Raw genomic sequence first — 12,366 nt, 5'->3', positions numbered from 1 at the left:
TTGCAAATTACTGACCGATCAGCATATCAGGAGTCGTTGTCAAGGTCTTGGAGAAAGTAGTCAAGGGAAAAATACAGGAATGGATTGATGAAAATGAGATACTGTACAGAGGACAGCATGGCTTTGTGAAGGGTAGATCATGCCTCAGTAACTTGCTCAAGTTTTATAACAAGGTGACGGCTGAACTGGATAAGGGAAATGGGTTTACAGTGATGCTGCTGGACCTGGCAAAAGCGTTTGACAGGATACCACATCGAATTCTAATCCGTAAACTACAACATATGGGAATGGATATAGGGTTGGTGAGATGGATAGCTGGGTGGTTGATGGAGAGATATCAAAGAGTAGTTTATTCAGGAGTAGAGTCCAAAAAACGGCCTGTGACTAGTGGTGTGCCACAGGGTTCTGTTCTTGGACCACTGCTGTTTAATCTGTTCATTAACGATATAGGGAAGGGTCTAAGTGGGACAGTTCATTTGTTCACTGATGATGCAAAGTTGGGTAGGGCGATAGTGAATGCAGAAGATGTCAAAGTCTTGCAAGATGACTTAGATAGATTGGAGTTCTGGACTAAGGAGAATGGATGTCAATTTAATGTGACAAAATGTAAGGTTATGCATTTTGGAGTGAAAAGATTAGCAGCAGAATACCACATTGGTGGAACTGTAATCCTGGAGATTGATGAGGCCAGGAACTTGGGAGTGTTGGTGGATAGGGAGATGAAGTTTAGGGGGCACATTGCGAAAGTAGCTAAATCAGCTCATCAACTGACTTGGTTGTTGAAAAATACCTTGACGAGCAGAGAAAAACAAGTTATTGTACCCCTGTACCGAGCCCTGATAAGACCTCATCTCAACTACTGTGCCCAGATTTGGTCACCTCGGTTCCTTCTTGATGGGGAGGAGGTTGAGAGGATCCAGAGGCGAGTGACTAAGATGATAGCAGGTCTATGGAATGAACCATATGAGAACAGGTTGAAGATTTGTGGGTTGCAGAAACTGGTTGATAGGCGGAAAAGGGGAGATATGATTGAGACATTCAAATTGCTAAAAGGATTCTATAGGATTAATTCAGATGATATTTTTGAGATCAGGACTGGTGGTGGGAGAACTAGGGGACACCCATGGAAGCTGGGCAAGAGCGTGGTTAGCAGGGGTGTTAGAGTTGGGTTCTTTACTTTTAGAGTGGTAAATGAGTGGAATAAGCTGCCAGAGTCTGTTGTGGGTGCTATGACAGTGAGCGAGTTCAAGGCAAGGTATGATAGATACTGTGAGAATGTTGAACAGCTGTGTGGCCTCCCTCGATGAGTCTAAGGACTCCTGGAGTAGCCCGTAGTAATAATAATAATAATAAAAATAGATGTCCTACAAAATCCAACATGTAGCATATATTCCTACACGGTGTGTGTATGTGACAAACAGGCTGATTCAGAAAGATCAGTATGTCAGAACATATCAAAACTGTTGTGTTCTGACATACTGTTGAACAGAAAAGAAAACGCAATGTGGATTACCCTTTTAGAAAATCAAGGTCTTTAAGGAAAGAAGTGCCTTATACTAACCAACAAATTTGCTAAAAAATTTAAGTTTCTGAAATGTTATGTACCCTCACTTGACATAAAACAGATACTAGAGAATGATTTTACATCGTCTAGGTCTTCATTCATCAAAACCCTCATGTATGTGGATCTGGGATATGATGCACACTGTACTGAGCCATAACAGTATTTCTTTAGTATGTTTTTAGCATGTATTTTACTATTAAAGTATTTAACTGTTAATTCCATTGCTGCTAGGTTGTATATTGTAAATACTACTTTGCTTTGTCATCCTAATTAATTTATTGCAATTCTCTTGATATACAAACTAATATGAAACTGAGCATGAGTTTTTTTTTCCAGCTAATAAATCAAGTTTTATAGTTCATACCAGTATTCACTGTCTGATTATTATCAAAACTGAGGGAGAAAGAACTGAAGTGTAATATTTATACTGGAAACAAGTGGAAGGATTGTGCTTTTGTAGCATTTATTCACTTGGAATTTTAGAATTATGGACGACCCTGTAGCTTAGAATGTTTGAGCATTATAAGGGTCTTCAAATGAAGAAGGGAACAGTGGGTCCTGTCATTAGCAAAACTGTGAAGGATTTGAGCTTAGTGAGAGAAGGTGAAAGCTCATTTTTTTTTACAAGAGAAAGAGGATGGGTGATAGTACAGAATAAGCTCTAGGATATTTTAGCATTGCTGGGAGTGAGGAAACTGGACACTGTCCTCCACAAGACATAGTGAACAACCAGAAAGAAAACTGGCAAAGGGTAGAAGCTAGATTTTAAGATAGCAATTTGGTAAATAGTTCTTCATGTTAGACTTTATTAGTGCTTCAGACCATTCCAGCACATTACCTAAGTTGGGTAATGTTGGCTGATGGTGTAAAACACTGACCATACTATCTGTATACTGTGGGATATCTCGTAGCCTTGTTTTGGCTGATGAAAGTAGAAATTGAACTTTGATGAATGGATAAAAAGTGGTTCTTCTAATTTTATACTATTAGCATGTTTTATTTTCTAGTGGAAGCCAATCCTATTTATGGCAGAGATATGTATTATATATTTTGGTTCTTAGTGGGGAAGTTTTATCCAGATGAAATACTTTCTTGAATGCATTATTAAAAATTGTCCAGACATCTTGATTCCATTATGTCACATCTTGTGTAACATGCAATCTTCATGTTCTTGAACAAATGAAATCAATAAGCACTAAAACCTGTGAAATAAACAGTTGCCGGCCTGGTTGGCCGAGTGGTTAATGTATCTGCTCTCCAGCCAAAAGGCTGCGGATTCGAATCCCATCGTGGGCATGGATGTTTGTGATTGTCTGTTGTTGTGTCCTGAATAAGCATTAAAAAGGTTTATATTAAAATATTCAGGTCACAACATTAATTCTACTCAGGCAGAGAACATGGAACGTTGGCAATAGAAAAAATAAATTGTTTGTGAACACAAGTCAAGATAAAGTTTAAGGAATTGTATAAAATTGTATAAAGTGTTTAAATATAATCTGTATTAAGTGTGGGCCTGATAATAGAAATCCATGTAAGCTGGCAAAAATCCGTTTGAAAAACCAGTCTCTTGCACTGAAATAGTAAAGCCTGTGAGTCAGGGTTCAAAGGTCACTTTTACCGTCCTGCATCATGAAAGTATTGGAAAGGGAAACCCAAGCGTCTTCCAGGAATAAGAGGTAGACACACGTGCGAAAAATAATAGAGGGAGCTAATGAGATTGACGTAGACACACATGAACGAGTTGGCGCGTGTCGCAAATATCGAGATTTAACGAGAGGAGAAAATTGAACAAAAAGGCCTTGCATGAAGATTCGAAGGCTCTTATCTTTTTTCTTCCTGGATTCCTGATCTCTCGGAGTGGCCCTGCTCGTCGTAGGAGGGAAGTCCCTGGCCAGTCGTGGAAGGCACTTAGTTTGTCCGTCGTAGCGTTCGTATTGGGCCAAGCTATGTCCATGTTCTAGGATAGCTGTGATGTTGTCGTACGATGGAGGGACTAAATTGAGCCGTCCATTCAAGGCGACGTTACTGTGCCACCTCCCATGTTTCCTCAGAGATTCTACTTGCACAGATCTACGGATGGTATCCTCCAAAGCGATTACATTTGAGGGCCTTGATGATTAGACAAGGTGGGAACAAGTTTTAAGAGCTCAAGGACAGAAATGGTAATGTAGACTTTTGAAATACTAATTCCAGTTGTAAGAAGAGAGTGAATTTCCTGTGTGAACGTTTAAATTGGACTGAACTTAAAGAACTGTAAGAGTGGCTTACAACTAGATACGTGTCCGAGATAGTGTTAAGAGTTGTTTGCCCAAGAGGCTGATAGATACAAGATTATGTTAAACTAAAAGTGTAATTTTGCTGATGTGTTCACTGATAGCCACGTGTATCCGAATGGCTTAATGATAATCTATGAATTGTATTTTATGATTGTATTTAAGGTTATTAAGATTTAGTATGTGTGATAAGCACATGTTAATTAGAGCTTTTGATCTGAGTTGAGTGCAACTATATTATCCTGTTTTGAAATGTATTATAGTGTATCACCTTAAGGCTAATTAAATTGTTTCATTCATGTACTTGCCTGATCTGCCTATATTATATGAATTCAAAACTACCGCTCATAAAAATAACAACGAACCAAGCGGGATAAACCCATGAATACTAATGCAATAAGTAAGCCGCGACTGTAAGAAAGAAAAGGACAAGCGAGGGGGAGATAAATTTATGCTTGATCAAATAATCATTAACTCTCTAAAGGAGTTACCCTGAACAAGAATCCTTTCTACCTAGGTATTAGCTGGCGCAGCATAAATATAAATGTGTTAATACTTATAGGGTGAACTTCTTCAGATTGTTTGTTTAGGACATAGAGAGGCCAATAGGACTGCAAAGCACTGAAGGAGAGAATATTTGATTGTAGAGTTTAAAATGTAAGGGATAAATGTGTATAAGTAAGGTACAGTGTTAGACAAGTTTTGAATTTAAGAAAGATAGGATGTTGGATTAGTTAAGAAAGGGTAGATAAAGGGTAAATAACTAATTAAGTAAAGAAAAAGCAAACAAGATAAGAAAGTCTCAACATAAATGGTATAGCAGGTATGATAAAGGAAAGATATAAAACAATAGAAGTTAATCTAAACGATTGGAGTACAAACGTAATATAACAAATAAATAGAGAGAGAAATATTATAAGAAAACGTCGCAACACTGTGAAAATAATAGTGGTGATGGTGGACAGTAGATGGTGTGGATGAGGTTGAGTGGTGGAGATGGAGAGTTGTAAAGTAGGTGCCCTTCCTCGATGAGTCTTAGGACTCCCTGGAGGTGGCAAATAATAATAAGTTGTCAGAAAACATTTGATCTTAATGATTATTATGCACACACTTTTTCGCAAGAATAAAAAAAATAATAATTTTTATTATTGCAAATATTTGTGTCATAAAATATTGAACACTGTAAAAGTGGCCAAGAGTGAATGTATATGTAAATTAAATCTTCTAGAGTATATGTACTGTTAGCACTTACCACTGTTCACATCAGAGGAAAGCAGTTCAGAATCCAAAACTTCGGGTGCATACAAAGCTTTTTGACATATACAGGCAAGAAAATACAGAAGAAATGTAGAGTAATAATATTTCAGTGATTTCTTTGAAGATATTTACCTCCAGACAGATGCATATGTTGAATTGCCAGGCATAGAGCAAAGAGCCCTGATCTGACCACCATAATCTGTATGATGTCACACATCATTTCTTTCATTAGCTACAGAGAATTCTAAGATAAATGGCTAGATTGCTGAGAAAGAGAGTGTAGCATTGAGAGAGATAAATTCAGGTCCAGAATGATTTGGATTCAGATTTTCCATAAATTTAAGGAATGAAACAGAGATTTTATTAAAAAAGTTCACAGACATATAACAGTCTTTTAATGGCAACTGGTATATGCCAATATTTTCAAGCTACTTATATATATATTCCTATAATCTTATTGGAATTTGTTCAGTTGAAATAAACTGTTGATAATTCCTAATGTTATTGGTGATTTTGAAATGGAAGCAGGGTTTGATTGAATTTTCTCTGAACTACTGGAATGTTAAGCTTTTATTTATTTAGTTAAATTCTTCTCTGATTGGGAAGGTGGAATTGATGGTTACTAATATAAAAAAATCAGGTTTTTTCAAATAATTCCCCCACATTGCTTTACTCCCACTTTTCCCAATCCCCTTCCTTTTAATAACTTAACAGCAGATGAATGCATATTGCTGGGATAAAGAGACAGCCAACAACATCCAAAAAAGGTATGTCTGAATTTTCCTCCTATATTATTCTTCATATATCGATTTTTATAACACATCAGTAATGCCCTAAGATTTGAGTAGAAAGCCAATGACATTGTGAAAAAGGGGTACTCCTAATCGAAAGTAAACTATGTAGCCATAAAAATAATAATTTATTTTTTATTTTATTTTATTGGTTAATTTTATTTTTTTTCTCACAAGAGGTGAGACTAGGTTAAAAGATTAACAAGCATTTAGATTCATTTGTATAGTGCAGCGTCATGTAGTTTGTATCTTATACATATGTATTTTTCCTGATGATGACCTCAATTCAGAGGTCGAAATGTCGAATGTTACTTTTCTAATGTTAAGTAAAGTAATTATTCTAACACTTGTGTTGTGCCTCCATAAATCCTTCACTATTAATTTTTTAATTCTTTATATAACGAATTGTCTGTATGTTGCATATATAATTGTAAATAACATTTGATTTTTTAACACACGCACGCACACACACATACCTGGAGTAATCACTGACTTCAGCTATAATAAGTAATGATTTTGTGCTTCGAATTCAGTTAATACTTGAGTTGGAAATCAGTAATAGCATTTCCATAGGAGACAAACCTGGTTGACCTTTTAACAGTTATGACAGATGATTGAATACCATAAGGAAAACATTCTCTTCATCAGATAAGAAATATACTGTATACTGCTATGAAATAGTTGCTGTGACAAATATGTCACAGCAACTATTTCATTTGGTTAAAGACTTATAATCAAATTACTGACATGTATCTTCAGTGGGCATACAGAATATTATGATAGTACTACATGAAAAATTTACATCAGTACTAACTTCCTATTGACAATTTTCCTCCAAATTAATCTTTTATCTACAAAGACTCCGTATTATCAGATCTTATATTTTGGTCATCTGAGACACTTTTTTTTACTGTATCAATCTATCTAGATCTTGGACATCAGTCTTTTTTTGCCATCTTGTCAAAGAACATTTATTTTGCTAGCCTTTTATTGTTTCTCTATGTTATTAGCTTTGGTTTCATAACATGTATGATCAGCATTTACGATATGTGATATTGATATGTTAAAATGTAAAGCATTTGAGAATTGATATACTTACTACATTCTGATAGTGGTAATAATTTTAGTCTTCTTTATTGTAAATCACAATTATTTAGTTTTGTGATATCTGTCTTTCTTTGTAAAGACATTCTTTTCACTAACAACAACAACAATATGCGATTGACAGCTGACAGAGAGTGGTCAGTACTGGGTAACAGAGGAAAACAAGAAAGGAGAGAATGAAAATTTGAGAACAGTGACCAGAGAATTTTGTTTTTTTAACATGACAGTCAGGGCTATATTAACAAAAGATTCCAAAAAAGGAATCATAGCAACGTGGATCTTTTAACTGGAAGAGTTAGACTATCAACAAGTGAGTAGTAAATAAAGAAGATATTTGAGTAGACATTCTAATTCGACATTTGAAGAAATGCTAAGTGAAAAAGTTTTGTCTTTTTGTCTTAAAGATGTCAGATCTGTTTATTATTTTATTGGAAAGAGTGACAGAATTGGTGAAATCTAAAATTATAAAGTGGCTTAATATGAAGAGCTCAACCTTGATACTTTTAGTAAAAGAAACTGCTTCTTTCTCTGGTAAAAAATTTGGTGATTTGGGCATCATATTGTGAACTGTGTGAGGTAAGATTAATTATACTCCAGTGAAACAGATTGAAAAAAGGAGGAGGATTGAAAAAATAATGTATACCAGAGGAAAAAAAATTAAAAACGATTCCATGGATGTGAAGAGGTAGTTCTGTATTTTCAGAAAAGGCCTAACAAAGAAACTGACTCTAATGAACACTTGCTGTTTGTAGAAATTTATTGTGAAAACAAAATTTTCAGTAAAATGATTAAGCATGCATTAAACAACCTAGTAATGGAATCACTCAGAGAGTGAAGAATTTTTTTTTTCTTTTAAGATAAGGAGATCTTTAAAGTGTAGATTTAATTTAGAAATCCTTGGATCCAATTAATTTTGTAGTTATTTAATGTTATTTAAAATAGTAGTATATGTATTTACTTAACACTTGGTGTAAAAACAATCTCTTTACAGAGATATAACATAAATGGCATAGCTGACAGAATTTTTTAAAATAACCGGAAGAGCTCATTTGATATAAATAATATTTTTCTTTCCCATGCTATTTATGTCTGGACCACCTAAGATTAGTTCTGCTAACACATTTCATACTTCTAATAATGCCAAGTTCTTTCCTAATATCTCTATTTTTAATGTGATACTGCTATTGATGAAAGACAATAATTGTCTTTCATCAAGTGTTTTATTTCTTGTGTACAGCTGGTTCAGTGTATTTTTTGACTAATCTCTCTCATTCTGTATAAATATATTAATTTTTCTTCTTACAATACCAATTTTGCTTATCTATTGTACAATTTCATATTTAATCTGCTATATTCACTAAAATTAGTGCCTAAATCGCTGAAATGTTTTACTTGTTCCTTATTTCCATAATTCCAAACACTCATTTTAATGTCTTGCCTGCAACTTTGCTGTGTCATCTCAACCTTAACTACTGGTCTTCTTACTTAAGTGAATAGTATTTCCATCAGCTAAGCAATAGGCTGGTTCCACTATAGCATGTTATGCATAATTTTCATTTCTTATTATGAGATCACAATGCTTAGTGGAGGCCCTGTAAAAATAAGTATGCCATTGTACATTACTTTTTAGATGTGTTTTAATTGGTCCCTCAGCTCTCACTCTATCTGTTGTTCTTTGTTTTTATATCATCTTGTAGTACTTTTGCATAGACAATGGATCTTTTTTGTAATCACTCACTTTATAATTTGACATATTTACCTTTTTTAAACTTCATCCTTCCTTTGCTTGACCACCTCTCAAGCATCATTACCTCTTGATTTCTTTTTCCAACCAGTAACATTGTTGATATCACATTTACAACCACATTCCCATAATTAACCCCTCCCCCATCCCACTGGGATATCACCTATCTCCTTATCCAAGCAATTTGTCAAAACATTTACGTATGTTGACCTTTTTACTCTCATGCTTATGATAACATTATCTTAGATATCCAATTCTGTTTAACACAACCTCACACCAAATAGTCTGACATTGTCATGCACTTGCTTTTTTCTCTTATCCTTAATAGTACCTCTTCCCTGAAGATTCTGTATCTTTCTATTTCTATCTGTTCTGTTTTCTCTAGCTCTCCATTCCATCCTCAGCTAACCAAGGTTCACATATGCCAATAAATATTTTTTGGTTAATGAAGATTTATAGAATTTCAGTAACCATGAAAAGCATGATGGTACAGGCAGTTTGTGCTTTACAAGTTTTTTGCCTTATTTGAGTTTTTCAGATATCCACAAAATTGAAAATATGACCATTAGTTGCGATAAACAGATACTAAGCATTCATAAATATGCCATTTCAAACCATCTGCATGCATAGCTATACAATACAGTACTACTGTGCTCAGTTTATTGGTACGGTACTTTGTCCACAGTTTATTAATAATGTGGAAGGATTTTAAGAATGAGCAGAAATGATACAAAATGAAACCAAAGCAATCCTTAATATTGCTCACTAATTGCAGGTTGAGATTTCTACAACTGATGTCACCAATCTGTTTCAAATACATGGAAACTTAGAAATGAAAATCTCCTTGAGAAGGCAAAATGTGAAGAGGTTGCGGAAGAAACTTATTAGCTGAAACTCCTGTTCTGTCACTCTCAAGGGACTTCAAGAAGCTTTACAACCCATTGAAAAGTAACTGAAATTTTTGAGTCCCAAGATTTAAATCTTGATCGCACTCTGATCATATCTACCATCTTTTATTACAGTTTGAGGTAAATTAACATCAGAGGAATACCCATTCAAGTTTCATGTGTTGTAAAGCTTCTAAATATTTAAAAGGCTTCCATATGTTGAAAAGTTTATAAATATTTGTAAGCCAAACTAAGTTGCAATTTTGAATTTATTAAATTAAACTTTATTTATTAAAGTTTATTTAATACAAATTTAATATTAAACCGCATGCATTTCAGAACAAAGTACTACCTAGAGAAACTACCCTTTGCTAATATTTGTTAGAGGTTATAACTTTTCAAATAGTGCAATTTTGTATTTTTTTTTCCTTGGTTAGATTTAAAAAAAAGTGCCCATTTACTATCTTTAAATATAGTTACATGCAAGTGATTCATTATTATACAACAAACTGGAAATAATTTGTATATTTCTGAATGTTGTTGAAACAGTTCTTACTTTTCCAGATGAGTTCTGTAATTTTATCATTCATACCCCCCCCCCCCCAAATCTTCATAACATTTTTGTTTAACAAGATTTGAATGTCATGCTTCCTTATACTTGTGTTAACTCTGACATAATCGTCTGTGACTTGACTAAATTAATGTTTATTTCAGCTTTTCTCTACCATTATGTAAACCTTCTCTAATGACTATGAACTGAAACAGTAACATTACCAGTAAGGTAATTGATTTATCAGTATACATATAGTTAATTTCCATTATGATATTAGAACCATAGGTCCATAGTTCCTATGTCATTCATTCTTTATGGTCTTTGCTGATATGAGTTATTTCAGAATTTAAAAAATAAATATCATTGAGATACTCATTGTATTGTTGATAAACAGAATTTTAAAACCATAGCAGTAAAAAATTGCTGTTACTACAACATTTCAAAACTTTATTTTATAGGGAAAATCTAGTGGTCACAAAAGGAAAATGGTATGCTCATGCTGTTCTCATCAATGTTATATTATTCCTTGTTCTGTTTTTCCTCACTACTCCAGCTGTTATCTTAAACTTTTTAGACACTGTACGTCTTTCAAAACAAGTAGAACACCTGGTAAGTTTTTTGTTGAAAATACTTTACAGAGACACAAGAAAATTAAAAATAAAAATCAGTCCTTATTTTGAAAGTGAAATTAGAACAGTATGCATATCCTAATAATAAGATTAACTACGGAAAAATTAACACTTAAATGATATTTGTGTACTATATGATTAAACATATGCATTTTTTTTTTTTTGTAATTAAATGATTGATCTTGAACAAGATTAAAATATCAGTTAAATATTTTCTAGCTAAAAAAGTAAAAGAAAGATATTAGTTCTTTGATCTTCATTTTAACTTTTGGAAACTGAAACTACTGCTGTTTGTTTGAAATATACCTCGTAGCAAACTAGGAAAATAAAGTACCATTCAGTTGAGAAGACCTGGATTCAAATCCTCTCTTGGATGTAAGGAACATTTATAGAGATTCCAGTTAATGTAATAAATATCAGGAAGTGACTCAGATGTATTTTTTCTTTTGTGAAAAGAAACAAAAAAGAGGCTAATTATTGGTGGGAGGTAATGAAAGTAGAATCATTTATTTCTTTACAGGTGCTTTCTTAGTTAGTGCTCTTCTCAATTAGCCACCATCATTCCTCCACTTTCTTCCAAAATTAAGCAAGAGCAGCTACTTGTCAATATCCATTTTCCATCTAACTCCAAACTTATTCAACCAACTTCTCCTTTCATTTCATCTACTTCTGTTTGGAACAGCCTCACTCACTCTTCTTTTTCAGCTCTTCAAAAAAACATGTCAACAGATTTCTTCTTACCCTTTTAACCACACTTGGCATTGATGTGCTCCAGGTCTTCTAACCCATTTTTTTTTTTTTGGAAAGGGGTGGGGGTAGATAAAAATATATATTTTTAAAGAAATCTACAAATTTTTTAGATGCGTAATGGCTGTGCAGTTTTAGTTTGTTATAAAATCTTTGTAAGATGTGTTCATATTCAAATACTATATCCAACATTTATATTGAACTCAGTTGTGAAGTATAGATAACAATATAATTTTTTTTTTTTTTATTTTAGTTGGTTAGAATGTTTCAGATTCATATCTATGATGGTGCATTGACTTCAAAATCAGCATGTTGTGTATTTTTAAAGAATGAAGCTAAATTATAAAAAATAATATATTTACTGTAAACATAAAAATATACAATACTACAAGTTCAATATTAAATTATCCTCTTTATCTCTCTAAAGAGATCATATTCTCTGCAGAATTAGTTAGTAAACAGCTACTACTATTCTATATATCTAACCTTCAACTTCTTACTAAATACAGAGAATAACTATATGGTCATTCTAGAATTACTTTATATGAGCTCAAAGAAAATTCTCTCATTGTTAAATTCAGATCTTAATGATAACATCAAAAATATATATAAATGTTATACAAAACTTATTGAACATAGCACTTAGCTAAGAGTTCTGTAATTTCACTTGACCATATATTCCTATACAACATTTAATCCATCAGACTCTTCTTTATCCACCCTTATTTTGTTTATTTCTTTATTGTTCATTCATTCAAAGAATTTTATCTTTCAAATTCTTTAGAATAGAATAAAAGTTAAAGATCTCACTTAACCA

General features: G+C 33.3%; 1 protein-coding gene across 3 annotated transcripts in view; it reads left to right on the top strand.

Moving 5' to 3' along the window:
* Window positions 1-12,366, top strand: part of LOC150102528 (osmosensitive cation channel TMEM63C-like) — a 491,876-nt gene that overhangs the window by 291,428 nt on the left and 188,082 nt on the right. For all 3 annotated transcript variants that reach the window (XM_090398766.1, XM_090398765.1, XM_090398767.1), the window contains exon 14: window positions 10,632-10,782. In XM_090398766.1, the coding sequence (XP_090254892.1) occupies window positions 10,632-10,782 (151 nt within the window). The remainder of the gene's footprint in view (window positions 1-10,631; window positions 10,783-12,366) is intronic.

The sequence above is a fragment of the Typopeltis vanoorti genome, chromosome 10, assembly GCF_054136105.1.
Source record: "Typopeltis vanoorti isolate ZY-2024b chromosome 10, IOZ_Tvanoo_1.0, whole genome shotgun sequence".
Taxonomy (NCBI): domain Eukaryota; kingdom Metazoa; phylum Arthropoda; class Arachnida; order Uropygi; family Thelyphonidae; genus Typopeltis; species Typopeltis vanoorti.
Note: the sequence above shows the minus strand (reverse complement) of the source record. Positions and strands in the feature narration are given on the sequence as shown.